Raw genomic sequence first — 16,464 nt, 5'->3', positions numbered from 1 at the left:
AGCATCCATAATATTCAAGAGTACAGCTGCCAAATCTCATCTTTTCCTGTGAATCAAGGCTGGGTAAGCTTGCTCGAGGTAATGCAAAAGAAATGTTTTTTAAACGAGATGAAAATGGGCAATCAGCACTGTACAACCAACCAATGTTTCCATACTCAAATACAACACATTTTATACAAAGACTGAAAACCAGCTAGCATTAGGAAGGTTTTAATTCCTAGATTTAATGAAACATAAGCCTGTGATGTTTCCCTCTCAACATTAGGAATCAGTTTTGTGAAGAAACTCCACACATGCAAACCCATGTGAGGAGACCAGGGTTATTGGGGTGGGATAAAGTTCTGAGACTTTCAAAGAAATGTTAAGAAGCCTCAGTTTCAAGCAGGTCAGTTTCAAGCAAAGGATTTAATGAAAAGAAAATAAAATTGGTTGAGGACTCAGTCATAGTTACAGCCCAAGTACTTCCAGCATGGAAGGGCCAGATGAAACCCACATGGAGGTCCCTTTGGCTTCCAAAAATGTGAAAGTACAAATAGGGCACATCTTTTTCCAGCTGAGCTGCTTTGTGCAAATACAGTGTAAGGTAAATACAAGGTGAGGGCCTGGGTGGCTTTGAACAAACACAGATAGGCTGAGGACATGCGAAGGAATTTAACACAGAGGCAGGATTAAAGTAGCTTTGCATGCTACATCAGAAGCAGTTTGAATCTTTCCCCTTGTTTCTCCCAGCATAAGCCTAAAGTCTACAAAACCAGAAGCAGGGACTTAGCACAATGTTTATTATTTTACTGCTGAAGTAGCAGCAGCAGCACTGTTTGGTTATGGTTACCAGACACACTACTGTCAACTTTCTGCTCTCTGCCTGCACTAACTTTTCAATAAAGAGCTGAAAGTTTGGATCTGAAATACTTCTCAGAGTTACCACCTTGAGCTGACAGAGACAATCAGCTCTGCTCAAGGTGAAAGAGGAAGGACCACACTGCAGCAGAGGGAAAAATGTTGGTTGGCCTAATTCCTGCTCTAGTTCTGTCCCTCATGGTGGTGTCTGGCACTTCACACAACTATCATCTCAGCTGAGAGCAAAAGAAATGTCTCTTAATTCCAGCCCTCTAGGATGGCATCTGCCAGCTGGTAAACTAAGGAACGTTGAACTTCTCCTTGGAAAATGCCAAAGCATAAATTTTAAGCACAGGGTGTCAAGAATTTAACTTTGCTCAGTGCCTTATAAACAGCATTTTTTTCCCCCTGGATTTCCAAAGGATGGACTTCTCCCAAATTCTGCCACTTCTGGTTATTTAGAAGACAGCTTTGAAAAAGGAACATCATCTGCAAAGTGAGCAGGGACTGCACAAACAGCAGGTAGAGCTTAAAGACACATTTGGCCCTAGGTATGATCACCACTACACAACAATTACTCAAAACACAGTCCACACAGTGCAGTCAAATTGAAGGTTAATTTAGAAAAAATATGGAAAGGGATGTGCAGAAATTCACGTTCTTTTTCCCCTGTTTTTCCAGGACAAACAGTCTGACAGTGTCAAAGTAATGTTGTTACAGTTTGATGAAGAAGTGTTTTCCAATTTTTGAACAAACTGACACAGATGAATTTTGTATTTCTGAGGCTGAAAGTGAACTGTGATGAAATCAGAAAAATATGCAGATTTTTTAAAATCCATGAGCAAGTCTTCCTCTTTGATGTACTACTTGTGATATCAGTAAACCCTAAAATTACCCATGTGCACCACTCAAGAAAAATATTAGTAAGTATAGCGTGTTTCATCACAGGGCAGTAAGCTGCTCTAGCAATGATAGCAAAATTAATTGTAACAAAATAAGACTTCCTGTTGTTTATTAGATATTGTAAGAATGAAATGTACAGTATACAAAATTAATATCAAAAATGTTTACATGATTGATTTTAACAATGCTTTTTTCTTTGGATTTACTGCAGACAAGCAGCTTCCAAAGAGGGGTGCTGAGATCTGTTTACTTTTATAGACCTCAAGTGTATCACTGCATGCTATCTACAATTTTAATCTACAAAACACAAGCTACTGAATTTTTGCTTAATCTCAGTGGCATTTGTTAAAGAAGAACAGAATAGTAAGATCAGCTTAGAGAAGAAAAAAAAATCAGTTCATTACAAAAAATTGAATTTTTCAAGTTCATAAAAAAAATTGCTTTTGAAATTTCAAACCTTACAATTGTACATTTTGAATTTCAAGCACTTACCATAAGAAGTTGCATCTACTATACAGGTGACAAAGATTTTCAGTTTTGTTTTTCTTTGAGGCAGATACATACAATCCTCATTTTATTTTTCCTAATGAACTTTCACATCTTTAAAATTAGTGTTAAACAATGTTCATTCTCCTAAAAAGACAATTTAAGGATGGTTCATTTCATAAGATGAAAATTTTAATTTAAGTTATATCTATAAAAAGGAATATAAAATGGTTTTCCTTTTTTAAATCTGTGTATTTTCAGTTTATGCCATATTGTTTAGCAGAAAGATAAAGTGAATAAAGGTTAATCTAGATAGCCTAAAGACAGCAGATCTGTTCCATAAACACATGCTTGCCATAATGCTTTTCACTACAATATAAAACACACTAGAAAAACTGAAATGATTCACAGGGAACGTTACATACAGTTATCAGTATGAATAATGTTTCCCTGACTAAAAAAAAAATAAATCCTACATTGAATCCTACATTTCTTATACATGCTCTACTTAGCAACAGGAATATGATTTAAACTGAAAATTGTTCTCATGTTGTCCAAAGAATTTTTCTTAATAGACACTAAACATACTTGCACAATTACAATGCTTTCAAAACAGTGACCTGCTGCCAGGTAAGTCAGGCAATGATGTAAAACTGGAATGAGGGCTTGACAAAGAGTGGATCAGCCTTCCAGAACAAAACAGATGGTGCTCTTTCTCTTTAGATGTCACTAATGTAAATCACCTTTTATGTTGGCACGTATCACAAGAACCCTTAAAACAATCCCTGTGAGTGAAAATGAAGACAAATCACAATACAAATGATGCAAAGCCGCTTTTTCAGAAACTTAGGAGAGTCCAAATGTATTTGTGGTCTTTTGCAGTATACTGGTGAAATTCAATTATATTTTAATAGATAAACTACTACAAAATTATGCTGTGAACAGCTGGGCTTGTTGCTTTCTTTCTCTTATTTTAAGACCATTGGCAAGAGCAATCTGTGGGCTCTTGGATGGAGTAGCTGACCCAGGTTGAGTTGCTGGTGCAGTACAACTGCACAGTCCTCCTCTGCAGCCCCAGCTCCCTGCAGCACTTGCAGAACCTGGCGTAGGTGTTGATGTTGTAGTTGTAAATGCTGGCAGAGGGGCACTTCCCGTCACACGAAACGATGTTCACCTGGCAACACACACGGGCAGGCATTAACAGATGGGAGCAGGGAGGAGAGCTAGGGGTTCTCAAGGGATTATGAAGACATCAAGCACCAAAATCCAATAGCAAAGCAGTGAGAAATGTGGATGTATTTCCTCTACTCCCTTATGAAATCCCACTACGTTTGGAAATAACCTCTGAAGTGCACTGCCCAGACAGGTCTCAATGTCAATATTACTGATATTAATGATGAATTTCTGTCAATTTCAGTAACAGATTTGCACTATTTTAACAAAGAAGCAATTTCAGTTTTGAATTTTAAAGTGTTCATAACAACCTTGGCTTGAACATGGCACCAAATGTTCTTTCCACAACTCCCTACAGTATTCATTTCAGTGATACACTGAAATGTATCTATACCGGGTATATATGCAATGTTGCTATAATGGGTATCAGCAAGGAGGAATAAAAGAACCAATCCTTTAGAAAGCCAAGGGGAATTACTTCTAACAATACCAAATGTGTAATACAGACTGTAAGACAAATAGGATTAAGAATCTGATGATTTTTTTTTTTCAAACTTTATAGTCAGGATTTGTGTTTCTTTTCAGTGAAACACTGAGAATAAATTTCCTGGCTGCTCAACAGCTTACTCTACTAAATGTACTCTTGGAGTCATTTTAGAGGCTACAGCTGTTTCCCTACTCTCTTTTATTACAGCTTTTCCAGGCGCTCTTACACATCTCACACGAGACATTTGTCTGCACCCTTGCTGCCGCTCTCAGCCTCACTGCTCAGCAGGACATGGTTGGTGTCCTCCAACACTAAATCCTTTGATAGACACACAGATAGTGCCTCATTCTTCCTTCACATTTCACAGTGTGCTCATGCTGCTGCCTAAAAAAAGCTTTCAGGACCCAGGATTCCTTTCTTCATGAAGCTGGCATTTAAACACCATCCCTGGGCAGATGAAAAATTACACACATCTGCAGTTGTTTTAGCTGTAGAATATCAGGGCAAAGTTCAGTTTTAATAGTTAATTTGCACAGAATAATTGCAGTATAGGGTGAAATAAGATTAAATCAGCATGCACCTAAATGCACACAAAAAAAAAGTAACAGCCTCCTTTTTTATTATTGAGAAGATGACTGCTGAGAACGTAGGGAAGCATTAAAACAGCCCTGTGAAACACAGAAACCTCTGCCTCTGCAACAGAGATGGAGACAATGGCCTCGTGGAACCTGAGTTCCCTTTCTTTCTTTTTAATAGCTCAAAATTTTTCTCTTCTGCTGAGAGAAGTCACAATGGCTATCTACTTACTGGTGTGTTACTCCTGCAGTCGTTCTTGCGGATGGTCATCCTAACAGTCACCTTCTTACAGAATTTACCATCTTCCTTACCTGCAAAATGGGCATAGATTTAAAAATATCAGCTCAAATTTCTAACATCTCAGAGACAAGAACACTCCTGACCTTTTACTGAGTTCAAGAGACACAAAGAAGAAAATACCCAGTACATCACTGCACATACACAACTTTGGTTAAGTAACATTAGCTACACATTGAATCAATTTTAAGATGATTTCATTCATTAAAGTATCTCTTTTTATCTTTAATAACAACTATAAAAGGTTTATTCTTCACTCAGAAGCCTTTTATGGGTAAGTCTACTGTTTTCAAAAATTTTTGTAAAATTGATCAAACTCTGTGAGAAAACTTGTTAATTATTCTAACTTGTTAATGATACCAAACGGTATCATTATCAAATGGTACATATGTTAATAAATTAGAGTATATTTTCTATGAAATAAATACAACAAAATTTAATAGCAGCACTCGTGTTCCAGTGGTATAAACAAAATTTAAAATAAATACGTAACAGAATACATAACAGAACCTGATGAAGAACAGGGCTTCGGGGGGCTTTACATTTCTGTATGTTTTTATTAAATCAAAGAACACCAGTGAAAAAATGAAACTTTTATTTTCATTTTCATTAACATTATTTCCACAATTTTTCTTGTACAAGGCACGTGCATCAAATAAAAGAGATCACAAGAAATCATGAAATTAAATGAGGAGTTAAATTAAATTAAACAAGGGAATGCTGAACATTGGAAGCAAAATAAAGATGTTCAGTGTGAAGTTCAGTTGCAAGAGAACAGGAAGAGCAAGCTCTTCTGAGGATGATTCTCTGTGCTGACAAACCCCATCACGTTGCAGATCTGTAAGAGAATGAACAGCCCATTCCATCAGAGGAGTTTCCACTGTTTCACACCAGATTTTACACACCATGATGCAGCCCCCAATGACTCTCCCCTTACAGAGCTGCATTTTCTTTGAGCCAAGAAATCCAGAGATGTTGACAAAAGAGAAATACTATTAGCTCCAGAAAAGCATGGGCAATAAAGGATTTGTTGCTTTGAACAATATCCAGTATTGAATTGTGACACAATTTAATTACATCTTGATGCACAATGTCCAGTTCCTTGCTCTAATCACTGTCAAACTAGTAATATCACTTCTTAGAGAAACAAATTTTAAATGTTGTCTGTTGGGAGATTTTTGACTTTTTTGTTTGGGGCTTTTCTTGCTTTTTTTTTTTTTTTTTTTAATGATATAAGCCTGGTACCCTTTCTAGACATAGCAGAGTTTCCTACAACATGAGAGAAAGGAGAGCAATAAATCTTCTTGGAAACAAATAGAAACCTACAGACAAATGTCTGGCTACTGCTTGACTGTCACTGAATTATGTTTGCTTAGGGAAAAAGTAAATTGAGAAACAAAGTAAAAAATAAATTGTTTTTAAAAAACCCCAACTCACCATTATTTCATGTTTTTCACAGTTCTTTTCATGGTTCTTTCTTCTTTTACATTATACATGGTGTGTAGGGTGGAGAATTCAGTGCAGCTGTGACTATGACTTCATCCAGGCTATGGTGAAAGTACATCATCTCTCATACAAAATAAATATATAATGTATTTCCATGCATGTATTCTCATATCCAATGCTTTTTTAATGAGCTTTAAAATGTTTACATGAAGAACCTTACAAAACATGGAAGCATTTTATATATGTCATAATATAATGAGATTATTTTGCACCAAACTGTATGGTTGAAAATCCGTGCTTGGTTTTTTGGTTGACTCATAACACTGTGGTCACTTAAAGTGACAGCAATATGAAAGAGAAATACAGATTTTGATTTAGTAGAGCTGGTGTAGTTTAATGTAGGATGTATCACTCAGTGGTGTACAAAATTACAGTCAACATAATTTCTCTTACAGAAATTTGGAGGGTTGTTTTCATGAAACAAATGCCAAAACAAGCATGTTACAATTCAAAGAATTAACATGCTTTATGAAAAAGAACAAAGATAATCTCCAATTTTCATGGACTAAGCACAGGCTTGCTGTTTTCAGTACATTGTCCTAACTATGGATGGGAAAACAATTACTTGCTTCTACGGTACATGGCACTGGAAGCAAAACTGTATGACACATCATCTGCAAAAATGTGGCTGACATAACAAGCTTTAACTAGCAAAGCAATTAGTCTCTATGTTCTAAGTGCACTGTAAACATGATGGAATTAGTTTACCCTTTTAAACACAGCAATTTTACACATGCAGCAAGCTAAAGACTATGCGAGTGCTTACTACCAACAGTACATTGTTGGCTGACAACAATGCACTGCCCACACAGTGCAAAGTGAAAAACAAACCAGAATGGGAGCCACTCTGAACAACCATGAGCAGTTGTGCTACACTGCAGCTTTGGCAATAATTGGGTAACGACAGGTCTGGCGCTCCTATCAGGGAGTACATTGTTGGAAATCAACAATGATGCTGTTTGGGTTGGTCCTACTTATTTCAGGAAAAGGTACCTGTGTGACAGCCAACATAGGCTGTAGGAGTGACTGGGCTAACAGGGAATGGGAGGAGCACTGACACTGAAGAACCTGGTGAGAATATTACACATTGAACAGAGCACGTGTTACAGAGGATTTCCGGTAGTATGAAAACATTTGGGAGTTACTAGATTTTGGAAAACAGAATTCAACTATAAGGTGTTTGTATACTACAGGATCACAGAATGGCTGAGGCTGGAAGAGACCTCTGGAGGTCACCGGGTCCTGCTTCTCTGCCCAGGCAGGGAAGTACCAGCAGCTGAGTACCACATCCAGGCATTACTTGCATTGTTAACCCCACGTGCAAACCAGGAAGAATCTGGTCTGCCTTGGTATAACCAAGCCAATCTGGTATCCTGAGTTCAGTATGTCCTTTGGGGCTACAACAGAGAAACAGTGTAATTTCCTCCCTAGGTTTTGATGGAGATCCTGGCTCTTCATTTTCAAGACCAATTAAAACTGAAATTGAAAATCACAATTGTTTCTAATGGCAAAGTACTTCAAAAGAAAGCAAAACACTGATAATCCTTCTCATAAAACATCTCCTACAATTACAGCTGGCTGACAGCTCTCATGGCAGTTTGCTTGGAGTCAGAATGAACTACATGATTTACAGGGGTTCTGTGTTGTGCACAAACCGGTGTGAAATCAAAACTCTAGGAATGTACTTGTAAATGCATCTCAGAAGTCACTGGGTTCTTCAAGGGTTTAATTTTACCTTGTGAGGCATGCCCCAGGTTAATTTACTTTTGTCTTTAACAGTTAAGGAGCATGGTTATAATCTTTCTCTAAGCATAGCAGCAAGATGTTCTGCCCTGTTGAAAAGTAGCTCAATGCATGTTTAACTGTCTTACTAATTTGTTCTGAAGCTGGTTTATTTGGCTGCTAGGGCATTGAAGGGCAATGTCTGATACTCAAAAACTGATCTCAGTGTGTCTATGGAGAATTTGCCACAGAACTAGGTAGGACAAGTACTTGAAACACAGGTCCACCACAGGGAAAAATTTTGGATATTATCATACCCTTATGGTGGGAGTGGAGAAAAAACCCAAGTCTTGCACAGTTTCAATAAAATTTTTACTACAAAATGTAACCCCAGCCAATAACACCAAAAGGTACCTCCCAGCTGTCAGCACATAACCCACTGCAGTGACTGTGCACATGGTACCATGTCAGGTATCACAGCTGTACAAGCTCCTTCCCTCCCAGCAGGAAATATCTGCACTTTTTTCCAGCTCTCTCCCACACTTTCAGGTCACTCTTCCAGCCACTTATGCAAATTAAGTCAGATTTTTTGCAATTTTAAATAATATTATACTGCCCAGTGTAAAAATCTCCTTTTCAGTTGCTTCTAATAATATCAAACTTCAGCCTAAGGCCTTCATGAGTTCAACCAAAATGTTTCAGCTATGTACCAATGTGTTAAGAAAGAAAATCATTTCTATTTTCTTGATTTGTATTAAGACATAAGATCTTTCAAACTTATTCTCTAGACAATTTTTATTCCGTTTTTTTCCCCCTCAGACAATCTTTATTAGCTCTCACAAATAATCAAGAAAAGGGGAATTTTAAAATTGTAGAATCTTTTAAAAAATACTGCCTTGAAGGTTTTTTAACTGTCTATTAATTACTATATTCATTAGTTACAAAATTAACTTACAAATGACATAAATCAATCTTCACTTCTACAAAATATGAAGATATTAATGTAGATGAAGCACTGTTTTAAGGTGCCTTCTAAAATACAGTACCTTTTATTTTACTTAATGCAGTAGCTAAAATTTTGAGGAGTTTTACACAAGAACTACAAAAGAGTCGAGGTAGGAATTTCAGTGAACTGACCAGCTACAATCACTATCAGTGGAGTAAATGTTTCCATATTGAAGTGTTTTCTTTTGATTTAACTCCACTATTTTCTGTCTTATTTACATGAGTAAACCTAGGAAAAGCACAGGCTTTCTGATGTGAATCAAGCTTTTATATGGGAAATAATCCACTTTATTCATAAGGTAACAGATCAGAGACTGATGAAGCAGGAATTGTCAATAATCACTTACATGTTTTGCAGCAGCCTTCTAAGAATGGCACAACATAGCCTCCAACCTGACCAAGAGAGAAAATAAAGAGGAAAAATTTGATTTTTTTGAAGCATTCATTCCCATGTATTTGCACTGTTAGAAATAGAAATATCTTTCAGATAAAGCTCTGCATCATTGTTCAGGCAAATGCAGCACTAGTGAATGGATGAAGGTTTGGCTACACAACTGAGACGGTTCTGAGGAACCAGCCCACTGCTATTTGTGAGGAAGAACTACAGCCCCCCAGTTCTTGCAGGACTGCTCCCTGCTTGTGTAACATCACCCACCCAGGAGAGGATCTTTCTATCAACACGTAAATGTGGAACTGCAGAGAGCAGCAAAGGAATTCTCCTTGCCTCCATTCCCTGGCACTTAGTATAATCTCATTTTGCATATTCAAATAGAACTTTTGTTCTTGCTCCAAAATTAGTTAATAAACTTTATGTGCCACTGTAGAAAAGATGCTCCTGATTGTCAGATAATCTTGCCTTTTTTTCCATGTTTTTGATCATTATGCTGAATCACATTGTTATACACTGAAAATGTTAGAAAGGGGAGGTCCAGACCAGAAAAGCATCCAAGCTCAGACAGTTGTATGAAGACTAGTTTGATATCACATATCCCAATTTAAAAAAAGAAAATATTCTAAGAATCAGAAGAGGTGTGTCCAGCCCCATAACTCAGCACCTGGTGGCACAGAAGTCTGGTGAGTGGTTATACCTTTTACCTTTAAATATCTGGGAAAAAGATACAGGCACTACAAAAATTAATAATTTCTCCCTTCTTGAGGAAAAAGCATCTTTTGTCAGAGTTAAATGTTTTTATGCAAACATAAATCACAGATAGAATGCAAACAGTGTCTTGCACACTGACCTTCACACATTCAGTTTCATTAAAGGGTGGGCACCCAACTGCGGAGGACACCAGAACTGCTCCTATTGCTGTGTTGGTGCATTCATATCTGATGCAGTTGGAAATCCAAACAGCACCGGGCTGTCAAAAATTTTAAAACAGAAACTTTACTCAGCAAAAACAGTATTTTAAGTATTAATTTAAAAATTTCATTGAATGTGATCTTGCTGGAATCAACAGTAATACAACAAAATATAATTTAGATGCATATTCTGTTTACTGCATTTGAAAGCCCAGTTAAAAAATACATAATGTTAGCAGGTTCTAAAATAGTCAAGTTGATGGTAATTCTCTCACATATATCAGAATCCTTTTATTTTTGTTGACAGTTATATGGTTGACTTTCCAAGAAATTATTATTTAAATACAAAACTATTCCTAGTATTTGGCCAAATAAAGCTCTATTCTGCACATTTTTATAGCAAAATATGTATAATATTTCATGATTTTTTGCTTACTTCTAAATATTTTGAGGGAATAAAATATGCAAACTCACCTTAAAACTGGTAACTGTGCCATTGCTGAAAGCGTGGAGACAAGACATGTTCTTGCAGCTACCACAGCAAGTTGTTAAATCTTTTGGAGGCTGATAGACTTGGTTCTGCCAAAATCAAATAGATTACTCCTTGTGTGAAATCATCTTGCAGCTCAGTGTTTTACTAATGTAACAGGCAGATTTTTTTTCAGGTATTTGATTTTAGGGATATTTTTAAAATAACTTTCAAAACCACATAGCTTACATTGGCATTGCACACCCATGAGGCTTTTATAAAATACATTTAATCTTAATTGAAGTAAAAGGGAAGGGGTTCCGAAACTGAGAGAATTAGCTGGTCTTTCTACCATTTTCAAACACAACAGCTTACTTCAAGAACCACTGAAATCTTTTTACACTTTAGCCATTAAGTAACTATAAAATCAGAAAAAAATTCTGTATAATATTGCCATGGTAATGTATTATATTTCATAAAAAGACAACGTAACATTTGCTTATTTTATAAAGCTGTTTTCACTGCATTTAGAATTCTTCTTCTTCTATTCATAATTATTCTCTTTCTGATTCTTACTCAGCTAATGTCTGCCAGGAATTTGTACCAGTTTGCACATAATGCAGCTGCAGCTCTGCAGGGATGCAAGGAGGCAGCATGCCATTAACCCAAGGATGCATTCACTATGTACTTGAATTTGTGTATGATTTATGCAGCAGAGGAAACAGTGGAGGGAAGGAGACTTTTCAAACTTCCATCAGAATTGTTGTGGCACATCATTAGAGGGAAATATCCTAATTACTCTTTGCTCTACTTGCTCTACGAGTTTCATCTGTTCAACAAAACCCATCACAAAGTAATTCAGGTCAGACACAATAGACAGGTCTAAATTTCTGAATTCCTTACAGCTTTGCACTTGACAGCGCAGTCTATGGAAGATGTGTTTATTCTGTAGTATTTAGTGGAGGGATCAACCACATTTGTACAATAGGAAATATGGCAAATGCCATCTGCACTGTGCTCCACGATCCTCTGCCCAGGAAGCAGCACACCTCTCTCATTACTCAGGCAAACTTTGTCTCTCACTGCAAGAAAACACAAACAGCGTTCTCAGGACAATCAGCTTGGCATCAAAACTCCACTAAAAACATTTCAAATGGTGAAACAGAAATGGAAAAAGCTATTCTACCTATTTTAGAATGAGAGGCCACATTTTCAAACAAACCATTAATAGTAATTTAATCTTTTGCTGTAGTCACCCAATCTTTTCAAATATAGCCATGCATGAAAACTAAATATATAATATTCTATTAGCTGCACCCAAGTGACAGTGCAGGCTTCTTCAACTGTTTTATTTTGTAAGACTACTTCAGGATAAGAAATGTACCTGAGAAATGTCTATTTATCCCCACTAATTACAGAGGACACAGAGGAAAATTAACACTATTTGTGAATTAAGTAAATTAATCCTGTCCTCTTCAGTGCCATGTTCAAAGTAAAGTCCTGATTTTTAATTCCTAATTTCCCTTAGCACTTGAAAGGCTAATTCTTTGAATTAAATTATTTTCTGACTTACCACATTTGTACTTCACACAGTTACAGACATTTTCTGTACTGTTCTGAAACAGTTCATCTATCTGAAGTTTCTGCCCCTACAGGTATAAAAACAGAAGAAAAAAAATATACATGAAGCAACAGTGGGTTTTCTTATTTATATGATATTTTTCTTTTAAACAACTTTCTTGCAGAATTTGGGTAGCAGTATCTCTCTGCTTAGTCAGCAGCCTGAGTTTATGATGTATGTTAACATATTCACCATAACAAATAATATTAACTGTGATGCTTGAAAGCATTTAGTTCAAATGCTTTTTGCTTTAAACCCAAAATTTTATCCTGACTTATCTATTCTGTGTGCATGAAAGCACTGATGCTTGAAAGCATTTAGTTCAACACTTTAAACCCAAAATTTTATCCTGACTTATCTATTCTGTGTGCATGAAAGCAGTCCTACTCTACCAATATATTGGGGCAGAACATGGTAATAGAAAGCTCTGGAAATATCAGGGCTGATAGTAATTTCAGAGCTTTATTCATAAGAGTAACAGATCAAATGAATAAAGTTCTGGAAATATCAGGGCTGTAGAGTCATTTTACTCTGCAAGGTATTTAGACTTAGGTGGCTTCTTAAAACTACTACTGTTTAAAAATTACTCTAAAGTAATTATTTAAAAAATAGATGATGCTGTGCCATTTCATATTTCACAGATAAAACTATTATTCAGATACTGATAAAGAGATTTATTAAGAAATTATTAAAAGAATAGTGACAAGATACATTTCATACCAGTTTGCACTGTGGTTTGGGGATTGTTTCACACGCACATTCTGAAACAAAATACAACATCAGAAACAGTAGGTTGGCAATTTATACGCTATTTGCTTACAACAGAGCAACAGAGAGAATAAAAATGCCAGGTATAGAAGTCAGCAAACCCAATACAGTAATTCTTACAACACTTTCAAGATAGTAAATAACCCAGTTTGGACAGAAAAATTCTACAGGATGCAAGAAAAGCAAAACAGGCAGATTAGGAAGTTCTGCAGCATGAAATTACTTTTCTGTATCATCTGCTCATGAGCAGCTCAGAATGGTGTAGCTGGCTGAAACCAAGGGGCCAAAGCTGCTGTCACCTCTCATTGTCTAAGGCAGGTTTATTGAAAATCAGTGATTTTACCACATGTGCGGAAGGGGCAGCACTTCTCCGGGCTCCAGACCTCCACCAGAGACATGCCCAGCATGCATCTGAATTCAGGACAACGATGTGTTTCACAGACTGAAATCAAAGGAAAGAAAGAACAATCAATACAATGTTGTCATTTTTAGATGAGTGAAAATATTAATCAAGATACAGTAAATGACTTACAATAAATACATTTGGATAACATCTTAATTTACAAGACTAATAGTAAAAATCTGACTGTTAGATATTGATAGATAACAGTATGGAGTACAAAATACTCTAGACAAGTATTTAAATAATTTTAAATATCTACAATTTAAGATCTGGAAATACTCACTTGTAGTTTCAGGCCTCAAATTTTGGAAATTTAAAATTATTAAAATCTGGATATTTCATGATACAGATATTAGAAAACGCTTTACACACATGAAGTTTTAAAAGTAAAGATTATTTGTTCAGGACTACAGATGATAACTTGCTTATACAGCAAGGGAAGCTGTATCTCTAATCCACCACTTTGACACTGAGCATCCACACCACAACATCTCCCATGTTCTCTGTTATTTAAAATATTAAAATCAGGTCAAACTTACTGCACTGGTATGTAGGACAACACCTGTCAGTAGTGTTGCCATCCACAATGAGAACTTCTCCTTCTTGACATTTGGGAAATTGATCCGAGCAAGCTCCACATGCTAGAGAAAACAATCATTTAAATCTAAAACATTGGAAGAAATTTTACTACTGCCTAGAAAATTTCCTCTAAGTTTGTCCCAGAGTCATATCAAAGAGAGCAGAGGTGCTCTGCATTCACTGCTTATAGACCTTATATAAAAGGCTAATTTTCAGTGCAGCTTGCCCCTCTCTCCTTTGTTCCCTGCTATAAAAAATTAATACATTTTTGTGAACAAACATGATTTTCCCTGCTTCTCATGTTATGAAAAATTTTTCTGGGTCTTCTCTCCTGCTGTTGTTTTTTTCAGGAATCTTCAATCTTCAATAAAACGCACATCCCATGATCCCAGTGCTATCCTCCCACCTGAACACATATGACAACCACAACAGGAACTGTTCAATATGTACACTGCAAACACTCATTTTATCAAAAAAGAGTCAAAAGGGGACTCTGCACACAGTGACAAGAGCCAAATGCTGCCCATTGCTAGCATGATCAAAGCATCTGATTACTCTAAATAAAAGAATTGTAATTCACATTTCCAATTAACACTCATTTTTTTTGCATGTGGAAGGTGCTTCCCTTCCCAGATATCTGTTCAAAAATAAAATAAACTCAACAGCACCTCATTATCAGATTATTATCAAGCAGAAAACAACTGCATGGTAAGACTAGAGCTCACACACTAATGTCAAAAGTGCAATTTTATTATTGAATTAATTCATTAAAGGCTAAACCCCAAAAGTATAAATAAATAATAATAAATATGCATAATACTCTCATATGGAATATTTGTCATGAATTAAGATGGGCCATAGCTGAGACAGCAGGGTACAGGGAATAAAAGCCTACACAACTTCAGTCTTCTTTCAGATAAAATATTTGTGTATTTAGTTCACACTGCATATGGACAATCTGAAAAGCTCTGAATTCCTTCATCCACCACAACTCCTTTACTTAACCAATACTACTCAGTTGCACAAAGCTGTTCTGTGACTCTTGATGGTTGTTGGCACTTTTAGAAAATTAATTAAATTAATTTTATGTTGTTGGCATATTTTAAAAAATTAATGCCATTTTTTTAACCGCATCAAGCCTTACTAAATTGGGAGACCTAAACTACAAGGAATCTTAATTGGCAAGATAATAACAGACATAATTGCATATGCAAAACCACACTCAATCTCAACCAGTCAGGCTGCTGTACCACATATATAGGAAATGCAGCAGGTATTCTCCACCCGAGCAGCAATTAGTGTTTGATCATTTTGACAGCTTGGCATCTGCTCCAATGGCTCACATTTTTCTGGGTCACATTCTGAAAAAAAGGGCAACAGATATATTCCTTCAGATGAAGCTCAGCATTCCTCCTGTGTTATGCTATATCCCGAGGAAAGGCAGTGTGGAGTACAGAGGTACTACAAGCTGCTTTAGAAAAGCTTTTACCTTGTATCCCAAGATCTTGCCTGATCATTTAACACAAGTCTGCTCAAACTGAGGCACAGACCAACCCCAAGCTATAGACAAAAGTGAATTTTGTAAATGGCCATACAAGCAATGGTATCTACACTACCCTTATCCTTCTGAGTCGATCTATTTAGTTCTCTGAATGTCTTTTACAGAGTGCACTTCTTCACCTTTCAAAAGAAACCTACCACAAACGTAGCTGGGACAACAGGATTCTTCACTGTAGTACGTGACCAACTTCTCCAAGCTGCTACACTCAGGGATTAGGAGTTCACAGAGACTCTGATTACAAACTGTCACGTAAAGGAAAAAAAAGGAGAACAAGCATCTTCTAAACTATGCATTTAAATTGAGTGGAGCAGTGGCAAGCAGTATTTTAAGTTAAACACCCCAAAACTCCAAATTACAGGCATATGAAAAACAGTGGAGCAACAAAAATTCCCATGAGACAGGATTCAGAAGTGCTCATCATTTGCAACACTCTCCATGGAGGCAATGTTAAACTAGAGCTAAGTCCTTGCAAGAATTAAAAAACCAAACCTCCTCTGGAAAACTCACTGCAACACTACCGCAGATGGTCAAAACATGAAAATTGCTTGCAGCTTCTTTTTGAAACTTTCTAAGCCAAGCAAGAATTAAGTGAAAAAAAAATACCATCAATTTTTACTGCTCACTTTATAAATTAGATAAACAATCATTGATTTATTGTTCCTCAGAACTATCCAGATCATTTGTTTGTATTTGGATATTAAAAATAAAACAGTAATCTCTAAATTTGATGGAAACACAATTCATATTCAAATAAACACAGCACTATTTC

At 36.4% G+C, this 16,464-nt stretch overlaps 1 protein-coding gene across 1 annotated transcript in view; it reads right to left on the bottom strand.

The window, feature by feature from the left end:
* Positions 1–1,921: 1,921 nt before the first annotated feature.
* Positions 1,922–16,464, bottom strand: part of OTOG (otogelin) — a 91,518-nt gene continuing 76,975 nt past the window's right edge. The window contains exons 43-54 of the mRNA XM_041481110.1: positions 15,833–15,937; positions 15,385–15,495; positions 14,095–14,196; positions 13,496–13,594; positions 13,105–13,145; positions 12,337–12,412; positions 11,667–11,845; positions 10,769–10,873; positions 10,234–10,353; positions 9,340–9,385; positions 4,694–4,773; positions 1,922–3,400 (exon numbers count right to left, since the gene is read on the bottom strand). Of these exons, the coding sequence (XP_041337044.1) occupies positions 3,200–3,400; positions 4,694–4,773; positions 9,340–9,385; positions 10,234–10,353; positions 10,769–10,873; positions 11,667–11,845; positions 12,337–12,412; positions 13,105–13,145; positions 13,496–13,594; positions 14,095–14,196; positions 15,385–15,495; positions 15,833–15,937 (1,265 nt within the window). The 3' untranslated portion in view covers positions 1,922–3,199. The remainder of the gene's footprint in view (positions 3,401–4,693; positions 4,774–9,339; positions 9,386–10,233; positions 10,354–10,768; positions 10,874–11,666; positions 11,846–12,336; positions 12,413–13,104; positions 13,146–13,495; positions 13,595–14,094; positions 14,197–15,384; positions 15,496–15,832; positions 15,938–16,464) is intronic.

This window comes from Pyrgilauda ruficollis, unplaced genomic scaffold (genome assembly GCF_017590135.1).
Source record: "Pyrgilauda ruficollis isolate IOZ18807 unplaced genomic scaffold, ASM1759013v1 scaffold55, whole genome shotgun sequence".
In the NCBI taxonomy this organism is placed as follows: Eukaryota; Metazoa; Chordata; class Aves; order Passeriformes; family Passeridae; genus Pyrgilauda; species Pyrgilauda ruficollis.
This window is presented reverse-complemented; position numbering and strand designations above follow the sequence as displayed.